The sequence below is a fragment of the Macrotis lagotis genome, chromosome 6 (assembly GCF_037893015.1).
Source record: "Macrotis lagotis isolate mMagLag1 chromosome 6, bilby.v1.9.chrom.fasta, whole genome shotgun sequence".
Taxonomy (NCBI): Eukaryota; Metazoa; Chordata; class Mammalia; order Peramelemorphia; family Peramelidae; genus Macrotis; species Macrotis lagotis.
Window position 1 is genome coordinate 162,844,238 of NC_133663.1, and position 25,592 is coordinate 162,869,829.

The window sequence follows — 25,592 nt, forward strand, 5'->3', positions numbered from 1 at the left end:
TACTTTCTTTACCTCAGACCTCCTATAAAGGAGTATATGATATGCTGCTCTTATCACACACAAGACTACCTTAGCAGTTATTTATAATCTTCATTCATGAACATGAGGTAAATATGTGCAGGATCAGGATTTGTAGCCATCCTGTAGCTTATCTCCAGCTAAAAAATTATGTTTCTATAAGTGGATTGAAATTTTAATTTTAAAAAATGTTCTGGGGCAGTTAGGTGGCACAGTGGATAGAGCACTGGCCTTGGGGTCAGAGGACCTGAGTTCAAATTTGACCTTAGACTCTTAATAATGGCCTAGCTGTGTGACCTTGGGCAAGTCACTTAACCCCAATGCCTTAAATAAATGAATAAAAACTTAACATAAAAAAATTTTAAATGTTCCTCTCTCTTAATAGATCCAATTGTATTCCTATGCCCTTCTGTCCCAAATTAAGGATACTAATCAATTTAAAGACAAGATCAATCACAGAATTTTAATAAAATTAATATTAAATATGGCAAATTGTTCTAACACTTTTTTGAAACACACAAATCAAAAGAAGTAGACTTTTCTCTCAGCACACCCATTTGTGTAAAAGCTGACAATTTTTGACTTATTGTTGCAGAGATCACTTCTCAGGACCCTGAAAAACAAAAAGGTGTCTGGTTTTGCTTCACATTCCACCTCATTTTAAAGAACTCTGCTCTTCTCCCTCTCCCCTTTGAAAACTGATATACTCTTAATTTCATTTCTTCCCAAACTGGGAAGAACTACAAATCCCAGAGGTTTTGCAATCCATGATAACTCTTAGGTCAGGCTCTGTTTTTCTTCCAAAGCAATTTTGCAATATACTGTCAGTGGTTGGTTTTTTTAAAATTTTTATATTATTTATAATCCTAAATTTCTTCATGGTTAAGTCAATTTCTATATTACCACTTCCTAGAGTTAGACAAGCACCTTCTCAATTTCAACATTGTTGTTTTATTTTGTAACATTTTCCTGTCCTCATATTTACCTTCTCCATTTCACCCTATCTTTCAAAAAGTTCTAGTTTTTAAAATTAAAATGAACAATGTTTTGAGATTTTAGCAATAATAAAACATGTATTTCATGTAAAATATGTATTTCCACCTAGTTTAACTTAAAGGTAACATAAATATTTCTGGAATCCTGCCCACCCCACCTTCAGGAAAGACAGATTTCCTCCTTAAGAGGAGCAGAAGAAGAATTTGGTTTTTCCTGACCTCTCCACAAGAGGAGTATTGACCTAGAATTGTATTTCTCTACCCTCTCAAATATTGATTTAGGGTCATGAAAGAGTCCAAACAAATGTCACTCACTCACTTGCTCAAAGGAGAAGATGGTCCTTAACTTACCTTCTTAACCTTCTTAGAAAGATTAAATAAACTTGTTCAAGTTCAAACAGATAATAACTGAATCAGAATTTGAACTTGGGTTCTCTGAATTCCAATCTATTATTCGTTCCATCATATCAAGTTTATACTCTAGGAGTTGTGAATTTGGAGTCATTGCTTAGGTTCAAATTTCAGCTATTATTGTTCCTTTCTTTTTTCCAAGTCCCCCACCCCACCCCAATAAACCCTTTGTATTATCATTTGCCACTAGATGGGGATATAGTGAAAATTTTAACTTACTGGTCAATTTTACTGTCAAAAGAAACTGAAAGGAAAAAATGGCCAAGTTTTTCCTTTCATTTCTGAAGTAAAACTCAACGCAGAATAACAGATCAAGCTGTTTGCAGGAAGTTGAAGGTCGGAGAAAGACTCACCATGGTCTAAAAGGTCAGTTTTGTAAAATAATGGTTCATTGATTTTATTCAAGAGAGTAACCAAAACAAATTGATTTTGAAGAAAGAAACTGAGGATTCTTGACTAAGAGAGAAGGTGGGGGGGGGGATATGATATTTGGGTTGAATTTGAGTAACTAGAAAATGGAAGAAGAATTACACTGTTTATCCTAACTTCAGATAGCAGAATAAGGAGTAATGGATAGAAATTGCAACAATTTCAGCTTGATATTTAAAAAAAAAGAAAATAATATACAATGTATTTAGCAAACAATATTATAACATACAAAAATGGATTGAGCTGCCTTGAGGGGAAATGAGTTCTTGATCATGGAAGGTTCTCAGGAAATGTTGAATGACTACTTAATTTGGGTGGGTGGGGGGGAATTTTTGGTTTATTTGTTTGTTTTTTGTCCTAAAGAGATACAAGTAACAAGTGTGAGTTTGAAAGTAACAGTTAAGACTAAGGCATATGTCAAAAGAAGTTTATGGAAAGAATATCAAATGATAAGGTGCCTTCAGAAGAAATATAGTTTTCAGTAAAGACCAAAAGGTAGAAATAATCTAAAAGGAATAGATCTAGGATGAGAAGGAAATTTCTTAACAGAGGGGTTCAGGAGGGAAACAAAGAAGATAGTGACAGGAAGGGCACCATAGGGTCTATATTTACAAAGGAGTGAGGAAGTACTTCTAATCTGACAGAACAGTTGCTGGTCAACTAACTAGTCTATAAGACTCAAGTTATCACACCAAAGTTATTGCAGTCTTCATGGCCTTCCTCTTGATACAGGCACTGTACTAAGCACTAGGGATATAAAGAAGGAAGAAAGGGACCTTAACTTCAAGGAACTTAGGGGAAAGGAAGTTTACACCAAAATAAAACTGGTCTTTTTGTGTGGTGACACTATAATCAAAATATTTTCCCCTGTGCTCCCTGAATTTTTTTACTGCATTTTCAATATAGACTAAAGTCCCTCCGGTCTTCCTTCTATTCCAATTGTTCTCAGGCAATGGAATATTACAGGAATCTAACTTAAGCAATTTTTAAATTTAATTTTATGAATTATCTCTCAAATGAGCCTGCCTTTTTTTCCCCTCTTCCATCTCTTAAATTGTGGCAGTTGTCCTATCCAATGTTAATAATATTCTCATTGAGATTAGATAAAAATACTTAATATATACATTCAAACTTTAGTTTTAATTTATTATAGCGTAGTGTTCCCAAGCCTTTGGTATTTACTAGTTGATGTTCACACTAGCTTAGTATATATATACATACTATAAATTTGACTGTAATAACTGATTTTACCAATGACAAGCAGAATCACCCGGATCTATCTGCAAGATGATGAGTACTGGGGGCAGCTAGGTGGTGCAGTAGATAGAGCACCAGGTCTGGAGTTCAAATTTGACCTCAGACACTTAATAATTATGCAGCTGTGTGACATTGGGCAAGTCACTTAAACCCATTCCTTGCAAAAAAACCAAACAAACAAAAAAAGATGATGAGTACCATATCTTCTCCCATTTCCTTTCTTTCCCATAACAATCCAGCTTGGCAACCACTGGACCCTCCAAACAATCTTTCCTTTTATTCTTATGGAGCCTCTTCCCTATAATGAAATTAAAATAACTCATTTATATAGCACTTTATAGTTAACAAAGTACTTTCCTCACAAAATTTTATGAAGTAAGCTTTCCTTCCCATTTTATAGATTATCAAACTGAGGTTTAAAGAGGGTGGATGACTTATTCAAAGTCACACAACTAGTGACCATCATAGTATGGATTCAAACATATATCTTTTGATTTCGTGTCCAGAATTATATTTCTCATACAAAATATATATAATACAACAACCCTACACTATCATGCTAATTAATACTTCCACCCTCACCCATCTCATATCAGCACATAGGCTGAGGAATACAACTGGATCAATAGTTTTTAAAGTAGCTGTATTCACTTCTATATCATACTAGGACCATAGTGGAGTCTGTCATATTATTGGTTAAATGAGGTTTTGTGGGCAAGCCTTGGAACCTAACCAGAATTTATAACATTCATTCTTTAAGAAAATGTCTTCCAAGATCCAAAGAGAAAATTTAGAAGTGAATTTTTAGATCATAATTTGCTCAAAAAATAAGAGCAGTCTATATAGGCATATGATAAATACTAATAATGAGAGTATAGAGGGAAAAGGGTAAGGATGTGTGATTTTGTCAGTATAGGGACAGTCATATATAAATAAAAGTGTCCCAATAGAAACATGCTCTACTGAAAAAGATCCATAATTCTAAATAATATTTAGGTTTGGGGATTTGAGGTTACATTTCTTATCCAAGTTAAACATCTTTAGTTCCTTCAAATGATCCTCATATGACAGGCTCAAAACTTGTCACTACATTGGCTTACCCTTCCCTAGAAGGACTCATTTGTCCATTGTGATTCCTAAACATGAACATACTCCAGATTAACTCCAATAGAAGTGCAACAGAAATTCTTATTATCCAGTCATTTTCAGTTGCATTCAATTCTTCCTGGAAATTTGAGTTTTCTTAGTAAAGATACTGGAGCAGTTTGCCATTTTCTTCTCTAGCTCACATTACCGATGAGAAAACTGAGGCAACCAGTGACTTCCCCAGTGTCACACAGCTAGGAAGTGTTGGAGACCAGATTTGAATACAGAATGATAAGTGTTTCCGACTCCAGTCCTTGGCATTCAATCAACTTTCATCTAAGCTGAGATCTACAGTAGGAATATCAATTCCTTCTTCCTGAAAGCTAATGCAGTCCAAAATCAAACTAGGTTTTCAGAATGTCATATTATATTAATTTCTCATACTGAGCTTGTAGTCTATCAAAACTCCCTAATTGTTTTCAAACAAGTTACAATCTAAGTATGCCTTCCCTATCTTATATTTGTGATATTGATTTTTGTAAAAAGTAAATTTTAAGGGTCAGCTAGGTGGTGCAGTGGATAAAGCACCAGCCCTGGAGTCAGGAGTACCTGGGGTCTCAGACACTTAATAATTATCTAGCTGTGTGGCCTTGGGCAAGCCACTTAACCCCATTTGCCTTGCAAAAACCTAAAAAAAAAAAAAAAAGTAAATTTTATCTTATAAGATTCAGCCCCTTCAGCCTATATACTGTCTTTCATTGATTATTCTCAATTTATTTTAACCACACTTTTTATTATACATAGATTTTTATTTCTTTTGGAATTCAAAAACAAACAAGAAATTTCTATGGCAAAAACAGTGTTTTCAATAACTGCACTTTGAAATTTTCCATGGATCAAAAGTAGTTGAATAGACAGATTATTTAAAAAAAAGACTATTTTTAAAAAAATATTTGGATTTAGAATTTAAAGGAACCTTAGAAATAACTAGTCTAATCACCTCATTTTATAGGTGAGGAAATGGAGTAGCAAAGTACATAGAGAATTGGGCTTGAAATCAGGAAGATTCATCTTTCTGAGTTCAAATCTGACCTCAGACTTTTTCTCACTGTGTGACCCTGAGTAAGCCACTTAATCCTGTTTGCTTTACAGTCTCCATCTTTAAAATGATCTGGAGAAAGAAAGGAAAGATCAAATCATTCTAATGTCTTTACCAAGAAAATTCCACAAAGAATCAGACATGAGGAATCCAATAAAGAGTCAAACACCACTGAAACAATCGAACAAGAAAAGAGAAGTAATGGGACATGCTCAAGGTCATAGTTATTAAGTATCAAATTTAGAAATCTTTGTTTTAATTGAAAATTCAAACTACAAAGATTTACTTGTATTCATTATGATTTCTCAGCCTCAAAAATTGTCTCTTTTAGTAAAAAATCTAACTTCTAGAGAAAATAGTTCTAAAATCTTCATTAAAGAAAAATATATTTGCTTAGACACTTAATAATTGCCTAGCTGCGTGGCCTTGGGCAAGCCACTTAACCCCATTGCCTTACAAAATCTAATATATATTCAATGAAATATAATGCATTTGACACCATGTGTTCTTTTTGCTGTCTAATTTTTTTTCTCAACTCTTTAGGTTAAAAGATGCCTCTGAGGTTAAAGAAAGAAATATCTGAAGAAGAATTCTATGGACATTTTTCCAATATAAATACACCCCATCAAACTTTGCTCTGTTTTAGTCTGAAAGAAGACAGTAAAACACTTTGGAAATTATGGGGTCATGCTTTCAATAATCCAGGCCAATGTCATGCTGAAATCCTAGTTTTAAGGGAAATTGAAAACTATCTAGTAGCAAATATTCCCAATACTACAAAGTACAACATTACCTGGTTTCTTTCCTATACCCCCTGCCACCATTGCTGTGATGAAATAATCAATTTTTTAATGAAGTATCAAACCAAAATTGGATTTAACATCAAAGCAGCAAGGCCATATTATTTGAAAAATGATCAGAATCAGAAAAGCTTGAAAATGCTCCAAAGCCTGGGAGTTCTGATTAAGATGATGGGACAAAGTGACTTTGAAGACTGTTTGTATTTATTTGTGGATCCTTGCACCAAGTTCAATGCATGGCCAGATTTAGAAGTGCAAAGTATAGAAAATGAAATGATATTTCATCATTTGTTGAATCAGGTATATTTCATATCAGCCATAAGTGAGATAAGGGATATCAGGGAAAATAACTCCAACAAATAAGTGTGTGCAGAGATCTATGCTAGGAGCTGGGGGAGAGACAAAAGTTACACAGCAACAACAAAAAATGCACCTCTGCCCTCCTGGGACTCACCATCTAGTAAAAACAGATTTGATATCCAAACACTTTTCCTAACCTTTGATTTCTTCAGAATGAGGAATTCCAAGTGTGGAAAGTTACTCTATCTGTAGAAATGATCACTCATCAGTAATCTGTAATCAGGAGCTGTCCAGAGCACTAAAGTTGAGAAACTTGGTCATGATGACACATCTAAAATGTGTTAGAGGCAGGATTGATCCAAATTTGTTTTTGTTTTTTATTCCGAAGTCAATCTTCTATGCCACACCGCCTTTCATATATAGATTGCTCTGACACAGAAGAATATATGAATAGTATTTAAAGAGGTGCAAGGCAAATGCTAAAAGGATTGAGGGGATTGTCATTGAGGTAGGAGGTATAGGGTCAGGGAAGCCTGCATGGAAATGACATTCAGGTACCTGAAGATCCCTGTTTTTGTCTCACAGCTTCATTGTTGAGGTACCCAAAATAATACTCCCTCTCAATTTTCTTCTTTTGAGTTGTTCATAGATACTCAGCTCATAGAGAACTGTGTCAGCTTAAGAGGATATGAGATGGTGTTCCTCAAGTTCTGGATATGAAGTTTTTTTCACATATCCATTCAAATCATCAAAAAATAATGCTTTCAAATTTTTTAAATTGACAACAAACTGGCTAATAACAATTACCAGAGCCTTTATTGATAATATTGAAATTCAAAATGATAGTGAGTAACTATTTTAAGTCAAAGTCAATTGATTGATTCTATATTTATTAAAAAGGTAACATTATTATTATTAAAGTTTATAGATAAATATTGAAAGGTTCACAATCATTTGAATCAAAAGAGAGAAGATTTACAATAAAGTACAGGATTTGAATAAAGAGGATGGTGATTAGCTACTCTTTTCTCTTTCAGATGCTATGCTTTTAAATTATGCATATTTTTAAACAATTTTCAATTTGTTCTTTCCAGGAGGACAACAGATTAGATAACCATTCCTTTCCAAATGATGTTTCTTCTCCAGGTAAGGTCAACAAATTAACAATCCATAATGTGTAAAGTTGTGAATTTAAGAGAAAATGTGCCCTAATCACAATGGGAAGTCTTAAGAGAAATTTTTCCCAGATATGTATCTGACCTATATTTTGTTATATATCTCCAATGATATGTATCCTATACTCCTGAAGCTATACATGAAGCAGTTTAAAATCCTAGAGGATGCTAACTAATGAAATTGGCATTATACATAAGACTGATTTTTAAATACATATTAATTAGTAAATATTTTTGATGATAATCATATAAGCAGTTACATCTCTTGACTACAGCATCTTTTATAGATTTGCAATTAATATGAATAAGCCCATATATCCCTGAAGAGTTTTAAAAGCACCCTAAATCAAAAAGTTAGAATTATTCATTCAAAATTTCTTTTATAATTTCTAAAAGATGAGAGAGGAAGCATTATAGTGACAATGACTCTTAGTGATTCTTTACTTAAGGATCATATTAAAAGACAGTGATAAGTCTTGCTTAGATACTTAAATGAATCTATAACTCCATCTATATGGTCATTCTCTTCAATGGTGAAGCCACAACTTTACATGCCTTTTCATTTTATGCAATTCTATGTTATTCTGCAATTCTCCCAAGAACAAAGATTCTAATATTTCTTTGTATGTGTGTGTGTGTGTGTGTGTGTGTGAGAGAGAGAGAGAGAGAGAGAGAGAGAGACAGAGAGAGAGACAGAGAGAGACAGAGAGAGAATAGATCCTTTTGGTGCTCTGATGAAACATATATGAAGGAATATTCCTCAAAATATGAAGGAATACATAGAAATACATTGAAATAGTAAAAATAGTAAAACCAAGGTCATGAATCCCAAGTTATGAAACACCACTCTAAAGGATCTACCTCATATACTGGATCTCTTTCTCTTAAACTCTTCACATTTTAAGAATATCAATGTAGTAGCCGTCTACTATCTTTCATTCTCACAATGTGTTATCTCCTTTCCAAATGATTTTTTTAAACCATTTAACAGCATTACCTATTTTATAGTATTTTGATCTTTACAAAAAACTTTACATAAAATATCTCTTGATCTCATTTATGTTTTTTTTACTTACATCATTAGTAATTGGCTGTAGCCTACTTATACCCTCCCCAATTTTGATTTCCCTTTGGTATACAATTTTGATGCTTTTCAAAATCAAAGTGCTCCCTGATTCACAGAGGTATAGCCTCACTAGAGTACTTTAAGTGCAGAGGTAACAAAAATACTAAATGGTCCATTAATGTATAAAATAATTGAGAAGATTCAAATTAACTCCTACTTATAAGTCTAAAGTAAAATCTAGCCCTATTTGCTAAAATTATCAGAAAAGTAGAATATTACTTAAAGTATTTTTGCATCATTAAAATAAAATACTTATTTTAAATAGGTTAAATAGGTTTAAATATTAAAGTCAATACCATAAGTGTCAGAATTTCCACAAGCATATTGATATATGTATATATATATTTATATATACACACATTTTATATTTCATAGAAAGAACTTAAGTCAACCAACACATTCCTGAAGTTAGATATATACCCAAGCCATAGGATTTCATTTAAGCTAACAATAATTATCCTTCACAACAGTGTTATAAGTGACTAACAAGCCATAAATAATTATTCTCCTCACTATGAACATTAGCCACTATTAAGGCAAAAAAAGAAAGCAGGAAGGTGGACAGGAAGAGAGGGAGGGAGAGAGGAAGGAAAGTACAAGGAAGGATGGAAGGAAGGAAGGAAGGAAGGAAGGAAGGAAGGAAGGAAGGAAGGAAGGAAGGAAGGAAGGAAGGAAGGAAGGAAAGGAGGAGGAGGGGAAGAAGGAAGGGAGCGAGGAACAAAAGAATTTCCATCATTTTTCTTAGACAAATGTTTCTTCTATGTCTTATTCATTTAGTATTAGGGCACACTTGCATAATTAGTTGGTGGCTTTAGACTTAGAAAAGTCGCAAAGGTTTGTTTTCCTTTCCTTTCTTTATAGGGAACAGGATAGATTTTTTTAAATATCTAAATTAGACAACATTAATTGGTAACTTTACATTTCGATTTGTATAATTTTAGGCCATTTTTAGCTGTACATAGTAATAAAAGTATTATAAAATTCACTACTCCAGTATCATTATTCTTATCATTTTAGTAGCTTATCTTCACAAAACATGCATACAAAAATCTCTTGATCCCATTTACATTTCTTCTGTCACAGTTAATAATTGACTGTCTTCCCTTCACCTGTCTTTCCAATTCTCTTAGGAACCCTGAAAACTTTAATGTATTATTATTATTATTATTATTATTATTATTATTATTATTAAGATTCTTTGATATAGAAAACTATCAAGATAAAAAACTCCCCCTATCAATACAGACCCATAACCATGGGTTTCAATTTATAGTTTTAGAGTATCTGGGAACATCAGAAGGAATGAATTGCCCAGGTTACACAATTGCATATCAAACATAGGACTTATCCCTAGGTCTAAGCTAGCTCTCTCTAAGCTTCACCATACTACTTAATCATGGAGAGAGAAAAATATAAATCAACTTCCTACTCAATGGAGATAATTTCAAATTCAAAAATTGTTGTACATCAATACTGTGATAAGGAAATGGAAAGTATGGAGTACGAAGACATGAATTTAAATCTAAATCTGATAACAACTGCCTGTATAACCTTGGAAAAGTCATTTAACATGGCTGATCCTCAGTTCCTCATTTGTAAAAGTGTCTGAGGAGAACTAAATCTATGATTCTATGAGAAGCAAGAATCAATAGGTAGAATAGAAATCTTGAAAGACAAAGATGGACAGTGATGGTCTAAATCAGTGTTTTGGGAAAATCATTTAGAACCAGGAAACTGTAAGTTATTTGTGGAAAACTTCAGCTTATGTGAGTTCTGCTTGTTATCTATCTGACTATAAAGTCAAAGCCACCAAGAAAAGTTCCTTTCAGCCATAAGATAATTTGTTTCATTTTTTTCCAGCAAATAGCAGGAATTTATTTAAATCTAACAAGCATTTATTAAGCAACTTCTATATCAAGATTCTGCTGGGCAACTGTGGAATTCAAAATTGTCCAACCTACAATAAAAGAAGCTGAGGCAGAGCTCGGAGCTAGTGACACTTTATTAAAGGGACCATAGTCCCTTCTAATGAAGTGGACCCAGATATTCCTCAGGATCTGAGATGTCTCTAGTCCCCAGAATCTTGTTTTTATAGGGTTTGATGCCCCAAAATGAAAAAAAGACATGGTAAAGTACAAAATCTTATTGGTTGATTGACTTTGATCTTGAGGACCTAAAATTAAGATGGGCAAGACAAGAGTCCCCAGAGATGACCTATGCTGGGTTTGGACATGAAATCTGAGTAAACAGGATGGAGAGATCTTTGTCAGCATTCTTGTGATTGCACAAGTGAGTCATTAGTGGTAAACAACTAGTAAATATGACATTATACTTTGAGGACTATTACAAGAACCTATCTTAATTATCCCTATATGATATATATAAAATATCAAACTTATTACTACAGATTGGAAGAGAATAGATGCCCAAATGAATCATTCCTTACACACCAAAGATCCTGAGACAAAGTGGAAACACTGCCTCCTAGACTTTACAATTAAGCTCCACAGGATCCTTGTACAAATCATATATTATTTTAGCTGAAAGGTACACTGCATTACTAATGGGATCTTAAGCAATAATTTCCCAAAGGTATGCCCCTCTGAGAAACATCTGAGAAGGTGGGTCATATTAAGGAAGATGCTAACTGCAATCAGAGAAAGAACTGATAAATAAAACTTCATTTAAGAATTCAGACTTTCCATAGTTCCAAAGTAGTCTGAATAAGTAAGGTTTCACAATGTGATATGATTTAGCAATCCCAGTAGTTCTATGAGATTTTAGTGACAATCTGTCTCTGAACATTTATTAGATGAAATCTAGCTGTTGTCATTATTCCTTTTAACATGATAATACCTTTATCTACTAACAATTTGATAGAAGGAAAAATAACCGGGTTTGCTTCTGGAAAGGCTCCGAGCTTATAGTTATATGCTGCCATTGGGGAAGGAGAGACAGTGAAAGAAAATTATTTTGGTTGCTTTTGAAAGCCCAGGGAAGATCTGACCTGACCTATCTTTCCTTCTGGATGCCAAGCTATCTTTAAAATTGGGCCTGTGCTGGGACTGCTGTGTCCTCAAAAACCCAGAGCTAACCAAGCCATCACCAAAATAGGGAACTCTTCGGTCTCCTCCTCCCTCCACTCCCAATGTACACACAGAGCATTTTAACACATTTGAAAATGTATTATACTTGCCAAAAGTAGAAGGGCACGGGGTCCTTGACAGGATGATTTATTTAAATGTACTCTGCTACAGCCAGCCTTACACAAGCTAAGTAAGGGAAGTAGCCTCATCCATGTCCTTCCTCCCAGAGAACCATGGCATTGAGGAAATATGAACAAGTCTCGATCTTTCTGTCCTGGTAACTCTTCTGCAACATGGTAGACCTCCATAGAAGCCTATATCACTATACCAAGGAGATTATGCTGCCTACTAGGATAGACTTTTTTTTATTTAAATGGGGTTTTGTTTGTTTGTTTGTTTTAGGCTTTTGCAAGGCAAATGGGGTTAAGTGGCTTGCCCAAGGCCATACAGCTAGGTAATTATTAAGTGTCTGAGACCGGATTTGAACCCAGGTACTCCTGACTCCAAGGCCCGTGCTTTATCCACTACGCCACCTAGCTGCCCCTAAATGGTTTTTTAATAAGATGTCTCAATAAATGGCACACCTCTCTCAAGGTGGGAGGGGGTGAGTAATCCCAAAAATGTTAGATCTTTAATACAGTTTCATGCCAATCATTGGTTGGGGTCATAATCTAACTGATACATTGGTCCCCATATGTTTTCTCCACCCTGCTCATTATACTAATGGGCAAGAACACTTACCTCCTTGAGCATGTGCAAAGGAGAAGGTTGAATACCCTAGGTTAATTTAGAATTAAGTGGGGAAGACCTGGCCTAATCTCAGTTTTTGATCAGATTGAGACTGTTTTTTGTCTTAAATCAGTACCTGCCCATAGACAACAATACAGGCAGACCCTAGTCTTTGTAATGTAAACTAACAATTCTTCCTTCACATTTCTGTGGAACCCAAATACCCTCATATTCCTTACAATTCCCCCCCTTTCTTTTTTAATAAGAATTTGAGTTCCACACCTTATTAATGAATTCTTTCTTAAATCACAATCCTAGTTATTGACAAAACTACTGACTTTTTCTTCTAGCAAGATTTTTACTTCCTCATTATCAGAGACATGGACCCAATCTATTTTCCAGGTTTATGTGGGAGTACATGCCTACTTTCTGATGTCTTTTACTACTTATCTATTGTCATCTATCTTTTGGCAGCAACTTGATAGATTCAATTTACCACAAACACCTCCTTCTCCAATCAACAGATTGTCTAATCCAACCTATGTTGAATAACTCTCTTATTTGCATGGTTTAGCCAACCAACAAGTCCAGGGCCCTAGCTGTTTAATTGGTAATTATTTCCACTACAGTTTAGAATCTAATCAGGATATAAATTAGGGTTCCATAGCCCCAGCTCCCATCCTATGCCAAGGTAGCAGGTCCATGAGTCTAGATAACAACTCCCTAACCAACCCTTGGCAGATGGGTATATGCAGTGGCCATCAAAATTTTCTTTATCTTAACAGATCCTGACAAAGGATTTAGATACCATTATTACCTCTGACATGAATCTTAGTCCACTTATCTCTTTAAGTTGTACAGTTCAGAATATGTGTATCCTGCTTCTGGGTATAAGTCCATAAACATTTCCCCAGGAAAATATAGAATAGATTATTATATTCTGTGTCAGAAAGGGTCGTTATTTCATTGTATTTTTCTGCATAAATGTTTTTCTTTGTCACAAAGGAAATTTCAAGGGAAAGAGAAGAGGATAGATGAGTGTTGGTGAAAAGACTTTAAAGCAAAAAGAAAAGGCATCCAAAAATGTATTTTTTTAAAAAATGGAGTATGGGTCCAATGGGTATAATATCATTAAGAGAATAGACTCTACTCCTTTAGTCAAAAAGAACAAATAAAAGATTGGAAGCAATCTTAAAGATCATTTAATTCAATCTACTCATTTTACACATGAAAAAACTGTAGTCCTAAAAAGTCAAATTATTTGCCTGAGGTAACACTACTAATTAATGATGGAACCAAGAATAAAACATGTCTATATTCCCCTAAGTCCCACCCTGAGGGTCCTTGGGTCACCAGGTTCTATAGCATTTGATGCCATCTGTCTGTCCCCCTCCATCTGTTTGTCTGGCTAGCTGTCTGGCCATTTTTCTCTTTGCAACATAGACTATCAAAATAAAAGAAAAAAGAAGGAGGAGGAAAAGGAGGACAAGGACAAAGGGGAGAAGGAGAAGAAACAAGAAGAATGAGGAGGGGGCGAAGAAGAAAGAAGAAGAAGAAGAAGAAGAAGAAGAAGGAGGAGGAGGAGGAGAAGGAGGAGAAGGAAGGAGAAGGAGGAGGAGGACAGAAGAAAGAAGAAGAAAAAGAAGACGAAGAAGAAGGAGGAGGAGGAGGAGGAGACGGAGAAGAAGGAGAAGGAAGGAGAAGGAGGAGGAGGAGGAGGAATGGGAGGAGGGAAGAGGAAGACAAAAAGAACTGGCTTCCCTTTCTATCACCTTGCACATGTTTTCTTCCCAATATAATGGCTACAGTTTTAACTTTATAACTGAAGGGTAGAATGGGATAATAGTCACAGATTTATTTATAATATTCATGTTCAAGTTGTTATGAATATTCATACTGTTATTAAGAATAACTCACAGAACATATGTTACAAAATGCCTTTTCTCACAGAAATCTTGTGAATCTTGACCATCTTGACAGCCACTAGGTGTCAGAACCAATACCAGTAAAAATTTGTAAAGGTACCATGTACTAGTCACTAGGAATAAGAGCAAAGTAAATCCCTGTCTTCAAGGTGTTCATATTCTAATGAGATGAATCCAAACTCCCAAGTCCAATTTGTCGCTTTGTGTTTGTGTGTGTGTGTGTGTGTGTGTGTGTGTTTCCTTTAAGCTATTATACTAAGGGAGGCTATCCTCAAGCCTTTGTTAGAGAATATAGCATACATTAAATATGCCTACTGTGCACCAGCTGGGCACTAGGGAAACAGATTAAAATGAAACTGTTCCTGTCCTCAAGGAGTTTCTGTTCTCCTACACCCAACTTTACCATCTAATCAAAATGTCCTCACACAGGACATATCTGACTCTACTTTTGCACTAACAATATGTCTGGAATGTTCTCCCTCATCCCCTCAGTCTTCCTTCAAGATTGTGATAAAATGCTTTGGGGGAGGTTTTTATAGCAACACAATAAGATCAAGTATGAGTTTATACAAAATAAATTGCAGGAATGAGAGCAGAACTATACCTAGGAGTCATTTCAGTCATGTCTGACTCTCCATGACCCCATTTAGGGTTTTCTAGGCAAAGATACTAGAATGGTTTGCCATTTCCTTTTCCAGCTAAGTTCACAGATGAGGAAACTAAGGTAAATAGGGTTAAGTGACTCGCCCAAGGCCACAGAGCTAGTCATTGTCTGAAGCTAGATTTAAACTCAGGAAGATGAGTCTTCCTGAATCCAAGTCCTGCATTCCATCCATTGTACGAGAATATACTACTTTCTGAAGGTCTTTCCTGCCCACCTCCATCAATTCCCATAAAAGTTATCTTGCATCTCCTCTGTGTGTATATTGTCTATACCTATTTTAAAGCGCATATTGTTTCCCCCCCTCACTAATACTCAAGAGCAAGGACTTTTTATTTATTTATTTATTTATTTATTTAATTTAGTTAGTTAGTTAGTTAGTTTTAGTTTTTGCAAGGCAAATGGGGTTAAGTGGCTTGCCCAAGGCCACACAGCTAGGTAATTATTAAGTGTCTGAGACTGGATTTGAACCCAGGTACTCCTGACTCCAAGGCCGGTGCTTTTATGCACTACGCCACCTAGCTGCCCCTATTTTTTATTTTTTGCATTTTCTTTGTATACACTTAGTGACAGTTAATAAATGCTTGTTGAACAATTACCAAGGAAGATCACTGAGTTTATACAAAATAAATTGCAGGAGTAAGGGTAGAAACTAGAGCTGGGAGAATAATGAAAAGACCTCTAATGGCAGAAAGTGGCATTTCAGCCAAACTCTGAAGGAAACTTAGGTTTCTAAAGAGGTACGAAGGAATGCATTCTGAGAAGTAGGATTAATGCACTCTAAGAGGCAGGAAAGTGTACATTTTAGACTTCAGACTTTGGGAACATCCTGTGCAAAAAAATATGGAAAGGGAAATAGAAAGGGAACAGGAAGAAGCAAGTTAGGCTACATTAACAAGCTGCATGAAGGGAAATGATATGTATAAGCCCAGAAATTTCAGAAAGATTTCGTTGTAGCTTAGGATCACTTGTAAGATCACCCTGTGGCATGAATTATAAACAAGACATTAGAGTGAAGCTTCAGTAAGATTTCTGAAAAGCAAAAAGAATAGTTGCTTTAATTTTGGCATTTAAATCATGAAATATAGTAATGAATAGAATATGCTGGGTGTTGCTTGGGGGGAAAATTAAATCAATAATATCCTTAGGTATGTATATTTTTCTTTTACAGAAAAGAGCAGGCCAATGGAAGAAAAATTAATTTTTAATTCATCTTTTTTAATAGCAGGATGTTGTAAGGGTGTGGCTCAAAGGAGATAGGTTCCCCAAGTAAACATAAGACTTTTCCTGAAATGAAGATTGCTCTCACCAGCTGTCTATAACCAGCCAACCCACTGGCTTCATTATATCTGCCAAGAAATCCAGCTACAGATGGCTAACATTAGAGTTAAAAATTTGAGCTAAAGAGACATAACCGTTCTGGCACTGAGTGTCTGTCTCTACTTAATGATGCTTGAGCTGCAAAAAAACAAACAACTTTTAGTATGTTGAAAGGGTAAACATTTACTTTCAACCATTCTTACTTTTTGATGGTAGGGATAGTAGTAATCTTATTTTGTCAGATTTTATGATCATTTTTAAAAAATCTTAATTATGCACTCAAGTCCCTAAAGTAGGTAATTGGGGGGCACTTAGCAGGCCTAATGAGATTCAAATTAAGATTATATTTTATTTAAGCCTACACACTACATACTGGACAATGTTAGAACACATACACACACACACACACATACACACACACACACACACACACACACACACACACACACACACCCATACCACATATACATACATTAGAAGTTCAAGTTAGATCTCAATACTGTAATGAAACTGTGATCTCATCAATGTGATCAACTCCCTTCATGATACGAATCATAACCCATTTAAACCCATATGTTCAGATATTTTTACGTGATTTGTTAATGTCTTTCTATAAATCCTCCATAAAGGGACACTCTTGATATTCTTAATGTCTTCCTTTAGTTCTTTGAACATCTCATGGGTGCCTCTAGGCACTAGAGACTTCTTAAATTGTTAAAAATATTAAAATACTTTGAATAAGAAGACTCCTAAAAGATCCCATTGGACTTCAATAGCCAAAAAAAGAACCAAGATGGTCATATGGTGAAAGTGAGATAGATATAATAGTTTGCACTAGTTCAAGTTACTAAGTCAGTGTTGACTAATTGATTTAGCTACCTTACTTCAATTTTTTTTTTAAAGCAGATGAACCCACGCACACTAGTCTGGTTAAGTCCAATGCCAAACGACTTTGGCATTATCTAATGGTGTGTCTGGAGCACTTTGTTCAGGGCAAGAAGTTTTTTTTTTTTGAAAAGCGCAAAAGTTGGAGAAGCTGACAAGAGGACAACAAGTCATCAATAGATTCAGCAGCATCCTGAACAGCATACTGAAGAAAAGGATGTTCTGGGAGATGAAACAGGAAGAAGAACAAAAGCCAGTGGAAATACCTGTCAAAGAGGAAGAACCTCCAGAGAAAACTGCTGACGTGGCAGCAGAGAAGGGAGTGAAAATCACATCTGTATTACCACAGACCCAGAGGATGCCAAACCAAGCTGAGCGATTCATTGTACCTGTGAACTTGGAGAGTTAAGAAGGCTGCCCATGAAGCTCAATTTGGCACTTCTTAAGTTTCAGCAAAACGTTTATCATCAGACACCAAACCTATGGTAAACATGGATAAATTAAAGGAAAGGGCACAAAGATTTAGTTTGAATGTCTCCTCAGATTCCAAAAAGATGATGAGAGGCTGAAAAACAGGAAGGAGAGATTTGGGATTGTCACAAGTTCAGCTGGGACTGGAAGTACAGAGGACTGGAAACACAGAGGCAAACAAAAGGAAAAGAGCAATTTGGTACTGCCTGTTGCTGCCTTCTGCTTTGATGGTTCCCATCTCTGATTCCTCTTGATCCTTTATATACTCACATGTATACAGACAGGCATCTTCCTGGGTCTTGTCCCCTAATGAGAGGACATGTATCCCAGATGTAAACAAAAACCCTCAGCACCGGTTTTAGTTCTTTGGCCATTACAACTTTAAGGTGTATTTTTTCATGTTGTTTTTGTTTTGTTTTGTTTTTTAATTCTGGTCGTTAATTTAAAAAATTTAGAAAAGAAAAAAGAAAAGAGCAAAACTTGATTTGAATGAGATAAATTTTCACTTGAGAATATGGTACTAATCTTTTTTTTTAATTTATTCTAGTTCACAATGAATCAGCATCTGATTTTGGAAGCCATGTCTTGTTCAGTAAGATCCCACCAGAAGATCCTAATAAGACACCAGTTAAGAAAGATGAGTTTTCAGACATAAGAACTCCACAGAAAATATGTTTTCCCCAGAGAACAAGACAACAGGAGAAAGAAGTCAAAAGAAAACTCTTTTGAGCAAATGGAATCACTATTTTTCATTTTCCCCCAAGCAATACAAATATGTCACTCAATGTTTTTAATCTTTAATCTTAACTTTATTTGTAACTACATTGTTTCCTGGTTTGATTTATTTAATAATTTAGTATGAAATTATGGAAATCTGGTGAATTTGAATATTACAGAATTCTGTAACCTTTGCTATGCATTTTAAGCTCAAGCTTCCTCTTTCAACTTATCACACTCCAGCTCCTGGGCAACTATTGTGCCTATTCTTGGAATTATTCCTTTCTTCTTCTTACATTTTCTATATAATCCAGATAAGATTCCCAAGGCACTTAGTGCCAGATAAAATTCCCCTCCCTTGCATTTGCTTTAGGTTCTGATTGAATTTTTTTGTAACATGATTGAAAAAGTATTGCCTTATTTGAGAGTCCTATTCCTGAATATAGGAATGATTGCCTGAGGTTAAAATGCTCTACAATGCTTGGTTTAGAATTTGATAACTGTGTAATGTTAGGAGTTAATTGGTTTTGGGATGTGACTTTTGCTAATTCATGGTACAAAAATTATTATAACATCTGCACTTTTGGCCATCCTCCCATCACCTTGCCTTGACAGCAGCTCTGGGTTCTGCCAGGGACAGGAAAGAGGAATCTTCCAGCAGCAGACTCCAAATTCAACTGTATCATTTCTGAAAGTTATAATAGTACCTTCCACAAGCCTTCCCTCTTGATAGTCTTCCACTACATGGCTACCACCCAAAATAGACTCTGTGCAGACACAACTGTTTGGGAATTTTGAGTACTGGACATGAGTATGATGACATAAAAGAAATATGTTTCTTTTGAGTAACCTCACTAATGAATATCTTTGATCAACCAAATAAATGGTGTCTTCACTTTTTTTTAATTCAAACCCAACCTTTCAGACAAAGTTTTATGACAGATAGAGAAATTGTGTTTGAGGGTGTTATTTTAAAAAAAAAAATTCATAGATAATAATTTATATTTAAAATTCAAAATTATTGGATTAAAACTCAAATTTTGAGTTAATGCTATATGCTTCCAGTGACCTTTTTTATTCTTTCTAGAGTATAAAATTTTTTTATTATAATCTAGTTTAGAGATTCTTAATCTTTTTATGTCATAGACTCATTTCAAACTCTAGTGAAGCCTATCAATTTTTTCCTCAGAAAATATTTTCTTGGGGAATAAAATAAAATGCATATTACGAAGGAAACTAATTATATTGAAATGCAATTATCAAAATATTTTAAAAATTAGTTCACAAGCCACTTGTTAACAACCTTTCTGATCACCACTAATTCTGAAGAGTTCTTTCACTTCACTTGGTACTTGTTTATGTACAACATCTTATTTGAAAAATTAAGAAGTCAAAAGTTGATGTCCAAGGCCTTATGGAAGTAAAAAGCCATTTTCCATCTTAGAAAAGGATTTTCATCTATCTACTGAAAAGCTTCTTTTCTGATTTAATATATTTTCGGACAAACTTTTTCAGAGTTGGTTCCAAGAATTTAAGCTCTCCTCTTAAACATTTATTCATTGAAGTAGCAATTATACAACTCAGAACTGTGTAATTAAGCTAAAGAGACATTGCTGTTTATCATATGCCTATATGACATATTATAATGTACCACATCCATTGACCCATGCAATCTTTATCAGAAAAATCAGTGTGTGATGGAGCCAATTCCAATCAGTTTGCCAGAGGTCATTGTTAAATTTTCAGGGTAAGCAGTAATACATCAGAAATTAGCAATCCTAGGGCGGCTAGGTGGCATAGTGGATAAAGCACCAGCCTTGGAGTCAGAAGTACCTGGGTTCAAATCCAGTCTCAGACACTTAATAATTACCTAGCTGTGTGGCCTTGGGCAAGCCACTTAACACCATTTGCCTTGCAAAAACCTAAAAAAAAAATTAGCAATCCTTCCAAATCAGGGCTTGATTTGTTTCAATTGTCCAGTCATTTCAGAAGTCTTGTAACCATAGACTAATAATAATAATAATAATAGATAGCATTTATATAGTACTTTAAAGATTGACGTTTGGCTCATGTCTAATTATGATTCCATTTGAGATTGGGGGGGCAAAGATAATGGAGTGGTTTGCCATTCCTTTCTCCAACTCATTTAACAGATGAGGAAACTGAGGCAAATTGGGCTAAGAGACTTGTCCAAAGTCACACAGTTACTCAGTGTCTGAGATCAGATTTGAATTCATGAAGATGAGCCTTCCTGACTCCATACCTCACATTCTATGTATCAGCTAGCTGCTTTCTTTAAAGTTTGCAAAGTATTTTATATCTATTTTTTATTTTAATTTCACAACACTCCTGGTTGAAGTTTCTTTAGAGTCTGTGAATATTAAGAGCTACCCCACTAGAGATACAATTGTCCAATTAGTTAGGTGACTTTCTTCCTTCTTTTCTTTATACAGCTCTGCCTCACTTCAATCCAATTCACTTGCAAATCAGGGTATCACCTTTCTGATGTCTCTGATCTTCTTCAAGAAGGAAAGGGGGTGGCTGGCACGGTGGCACAGTGCATAGAGCACCAGCCCTGGAGTCAGGAGTACCTGAGTTCAAGTCTGGCCTCAGACACTTAGTAATTGCCTAGCTATGTGGCCTTCGGCAAGTCACTTAACCCCATTTCCTTGCAAAAACCTTAAAAAAAAAAAAGGAAGAACAGGGCAGCTAGGCTGCACAATGGATAGAGCAGGAGGACCTGAGTTCAAATCTATCTCAGACACTTAATAATGACCTAGGGCAAGTCATTTAACCCCATTGCCTTAAATAAATGAAAATTTTTTAAAAAGAACTCAAAAAAACAAGGAAGAACAAATACGAACAACAGTAACAACAATTCTGACTCCTCATTATATAGATAAGGAAACAAGCCTTTAGATGTATTCCAACTTATCAAAAATCAGGTAGCTAGCAAGCATCAAAGCAGCAATTCAAAAAATGGAATTCAAACCATTATTCTTTCCATTATCTATTTTTCATATTGGATCATAGATTTGGAGCTGAATGGGACTTCAGATATTTTTCATAGTCCAGGTTCTGCAATGTATGATGAGAAAATAAATCCAAGAGTGACTTTTCCAGGATCATATAAGTATATTACACACCTCCTCTTTTTTCCAGAGGATCATAGATTAAGAGCTTCAAAGGACCTCAAGACCAATGAGTCCAACCCACTCATTTTGCAGATAGAGAAACTGAGGATAAGAGAACATAAGAGATTTGTCCAGGATCACATAGCTAAGGTGTCACAGCAAAATGAGAGTTGGGACGGTTTCAAATCCAGGCTCAGACACTTATTCATTATATGCTTCTTCTTTTCCTAACTAGTAAATATCTGAGGGAATTCACACTCAGATCCTTTTTTCCTCCAAGTTCAGTACTCTATGCACCAAAAGCATATTGCTATCATTTATAGTTTGCATCTGGACCAGGTTCTCATAAGTACTTTCCCGGAAATGAACTGATGAGAGCAGAGCATTCTTATCCTTTACCAGACTCTAGTCCCGAGATGATTTTATATTTTTCTCCAGTCCAGAATCACAGGTCTATGGTCAGGAACCTATGTTCTAATGATCCATCAACTTTCTGCAGAACCATAACTATAGCAAGGTGACTCCTGGGTGCTGACATCAGGGGAGGGGAGGGGTAATGCTTCTTCCCTGTGGCCATCCATCAGCCCAATCTTTCAGCAGCTTGCTCCCTGTGATACAACAGCTCCAATTTCTTAATTCTTTTACTTAAGGAAGATTCAGTTGAATGTGGTTTGGAGGTGGACTTGTGTTCACAAGATAGGCAAATCTGAAAACTATGCATATTTTACACTTGATGTATAGACTTTCCACTAGCAAGGAATTTTATATGTAACTCCTTTAGTGCCAGTAATCCCCCCCCCCCATTGTTTGATTAGAGAATTAATAGCTTTCTCTTTAGATTCACAGTGCATCATCTTCAGGAGCACAGACCCAGCTGACGTTCCATTATCAAATCCCTTCCCTCAATCCCTCTATTGATTTCATTCCAGGTATAATGTAGGAAAAAACACAATGTTCTTTCTTCTGTGTCCCTACAGTCATGATTCTGGAGATGTTGCACAGTTGCCTATGTGATCCAGAGAAAGAAGGGGCTGAATATATTACTGTTCAGGGGAAAAAAATATTAAGTCTTATAGACAGTCATTCTGTCTTCAGAAACATGCTCACCAACACAGTCACTGAGAATCAAGATTCATTTAGCAACTAATCAACAATTGTTTATTTAAACACAATATTTATCAAATGCTTACTATGCATCAAATACTATGGTAAATAATGGGGTCATACAAAGAGAAAATGTTAGTATTCTTTGCCCTCAGAAAGTTTATATTTTATATAGAAAGCATTTAAGATGATATGGCATGTAATAAACAATACTCCCTTTCCTACTAAACCTTGGTGATAGTCAAAAATTATAATGTTAAGGTTTCATTTTATTTTTCAAGAAATGGGGGCAGAAGAAGGAGAAGAATGGTGTCTGAGCTGGTATGGGGACCTGCTAGTATGACAACTTTTTTCTACCATTGAGTATCAGCAGCTCATTCATATTTTATGACCTTAGAGAGTTGTCAGTGGCTTTGAGATATTAAATAGCTCATCTAAGGTGATACATCAAGAATATGCCAGAAGCAGGATTTGAAATCTGAAATTCTTAACCCCAAGATTGACCCATTCTCCATTATATAACAGTTGCCTAAAAGAAAGATACAAGTCCCTAATAACTTATACTAGGAACATGATTGTTTTATCTTTCTATAAGTACAAATACAGAGAAATAATATTTACTAATCTTACCTGTAAAAAAATAAACCAATTATTGTTTCAAGATTCATTCAATGAGTCTATATTAAACACCACTGATATGCAAGATATTATATTAATAATTGTTGTTAGAGAATTTTTAATATTTTAGAAATTTTACTACAAATTTAATATACAAATAATGAGTCTGTAAGGAGAGATTATCTCTATTCAGCTTGGTCCCAGAGGATAGAAAAAGGAACAATGGGTAGATATTGTAAAGAGGATAAATTTATGCTTTATATTAGGAAAAAAAGATATTCCTAACATTAAAGATATTAAAGAATGGAATTGATTGTCTCAAAGATGTGGTTTCCTCTCCATAAAAGGGGGATCTACTAAAATCTTCCAACTCTCAAAATCTGTGATTCTATGATCTTGGAGATTTGGACGTTCCTTCCAATAATCTAGGTTGTAATCCATCCACACCAGCTGATCCTGTGCAACTGTTGTCTATATTCTTTGGCTGTCCCATTGCTTTGTGAGTACAGATCTATTATTAAACCCTAGTTTACAGAAGAGACTTACTTACCTGATCATTGCTTGACCTGCCCACATACCAGGAAAATCCTGTATACCTAACAACTGGTGTGAACAGCTACATTTAGAGTTAGGAATGGAAAGTTATCAAAAATTCAGTTTATCAAACTTCATTTAATCCACTTATGCAATGTTTACAAACTCTCCTAATCACAAGGTCATTCTGGTGGATAAAAGAGGTGTTGCAATGCAAATTGCCTATTGCCTGAATGTGGTTACAGTTCCCCTCCCATTCATTCCCTGAGTATCTGCCCAGGAATGACAATCAGCTATAAGGGCAGAGACCCAGGAAATCTAGGCTATCAGTCAGCATACACATCCATCATATGCCTGAGCCATCATTGTGTGCTCATGAGACTGTAGGGGGAGGGAGTCACATGCTTGTATGCCTCATGTTTGCAATCCATGAATAAAAATCTGTCTTATAATTTCCATTATTTCTTCATTTCCCTTTATTTGTTATATATTGTAGCATTCTCACATCTACCATAACCCCCTCTTCATTGGCCCCTAAACAATTAGTTTTTAATTTTTCAAAGATTGTAGTGTTCAATGACTCATAGCCATAATACCAGTAGACTATTGACATTAAAAAGGACTTCTGCATCCAGGAGAAGTTTGAGGTTATTAGAATTTTTGCAATTTCTTTAAGGCAAGTTATCTTACTATTTACATCCTGTTTAATTTTAGGCTCAACTTGCTGTCCATTTGTTCTGTATCCCAGATATCATGTTGATAGACAAGTTTTATAGCTTGTTTATCTAATTACATGTTCTGATGGGTACACTAGATACTTCTCATAGATTTCTTTTTTTTCTCTAGGTAATTAAACTGACTTTTTTTTGAGTGTTAAAAGATCTTTTCTGAAAAGTTCTACAATGTTCCAACTAGCAGGATGCAAACAGAAATATCTGGATGATCTCAATATCAGTAGGGAATTTCTCTCCAACTTAGATATTGTCTTCTCTATCATAGTGGCTAACACTTTTAGCAGATATACATCTTTGTTTTAGTTCTCTGATATTTATGTTCAAAGGATCATCAGACAAGGATATCCTTATAATTTTTGAAGAATCATGAATAAATTTTGGCATAGGGTTGGGAAACATTTTTTTTGAAATAATACCTTTAAGGTAGCATTTTTTAACAACAAAATAAATACTTTTCAAATAATCCATAAACAATAATAACAGTGGAATCTTATATTCTCTAGATATATGTCTACGGTGTGATGCTATAACATACTATACTGTGGAATGTTGAGAAAGTCTATTTATATCATACCTATGATCTCAATGAGGATGCCTTTGATACATGTGGTGGTAATTTTTCATAAATATTTCATTTATGGTATAGGAATATAGGATGATAACTGACGTTATGGTTCCCTTCTTTCCAGTATTGGTAAGATCCAATATTTTTTCTACACTTTGGTATTTTCCAGTTCATTAAATATCTTAAGAATTAGTTATGGTAACTTCATAATTATATAACTTCCAACATAGATTTTCCCTATTTATATTTCTTCTAATTCAACTACTTCTCCCAACTCTATTCACATTAGTGCCATTTCTCTCTCTTCTATAACTTCATGTGGAACTGTGATGTTAGGATATGACTGACCTGGCTCTATAGTTCTTGATGGTGAAAAGAAGCTGGTTATAAAAATCTTGGTTTTCCTTTTTCAA

General features: G+C 35.0%; 1 protein-coding gene and 1 pseudogene across 3 annotated transcripts; both read left to right on the plus strand.

Moving 5' to 3' along the window:
- Nucleotides 1–1,680: 1,680 nt before the first annotated feature.
- Nucleotides 1,681–25,259, plus strand: LOC141491219 (single-stranded DNA cytosine deaminase-like). Of its 3 annotated transcripts, none has more exons than XM_074191925.1 (5): nucleotides 1,681–1,790; nucleotides 5,349–5,512; nucleotides 5,839–6,395; nucleotides 7,490–7,541; nucleotides 18,321–25,259. In XM_074191925.1, the coding sequence occupies exons 3-5, from the start codon at nucleotides 5,847–5,849 to the stop codon at nucleotides 18,500–18,502; spliced, it is 783 nt and encodes a 260-aa protein (XP_074048026.1). In that variant the 5' UTR covers nucleotides 1,681–1,790; nucleotides 5,349–5,512; nucleotides 5,839–5,846; the 3' UTR covers nucleotides 18,503–25,259. The 3 variants fall into 3 exon arrangements, with proteins under 3 accessions (XP_074048026.1, XP_074048028.1, XP_074048027.1); XM_074191927.1 differs by having other exon boundaries at nucleotides 5,349–5,493; XM_074191926.1 differs by lacking the exon at nucleotides 5,349–5,512 and having other exon boundaries at nucleotides 18,321–25,258.
- LOC141491515 (SAP domain-containing ribonucleoprotein pseudogene) lies at nucleotides 12,032–18,310 on the plus strand (annotated as a pseudogene).
- Nucleotides 25,260–25,592: the final 333 nt, after the last annotated feature.

What these genes read in the sequence shown, in the direction of transcription:
- LOC141491219 (XM_074191925.1), top strand. Translation starts at nt 5,847, where the DNA reads ATGCCTCTGAGGTTAAAGAAAGAAATATCTGAAGAAGAATTCTATGGA. An exon ending in TTCATCATTTGTTGAATCAG is followed by an intron (nt 6,396 to 7,489) that starts GTATATTTCATA and finishes TGTTCTTTCCAG; the next exon opens with GAGGACAACAGATTAGATAA. An exon ending in AAATGATGTTTCTTCTCCAG is followed by an intron (nt 7,542 to 18,320) that starts GTAAGGTCAACA and finishes AATTTATTCTAG; the next exon opens with TTCACAATGAATCAGCATCT.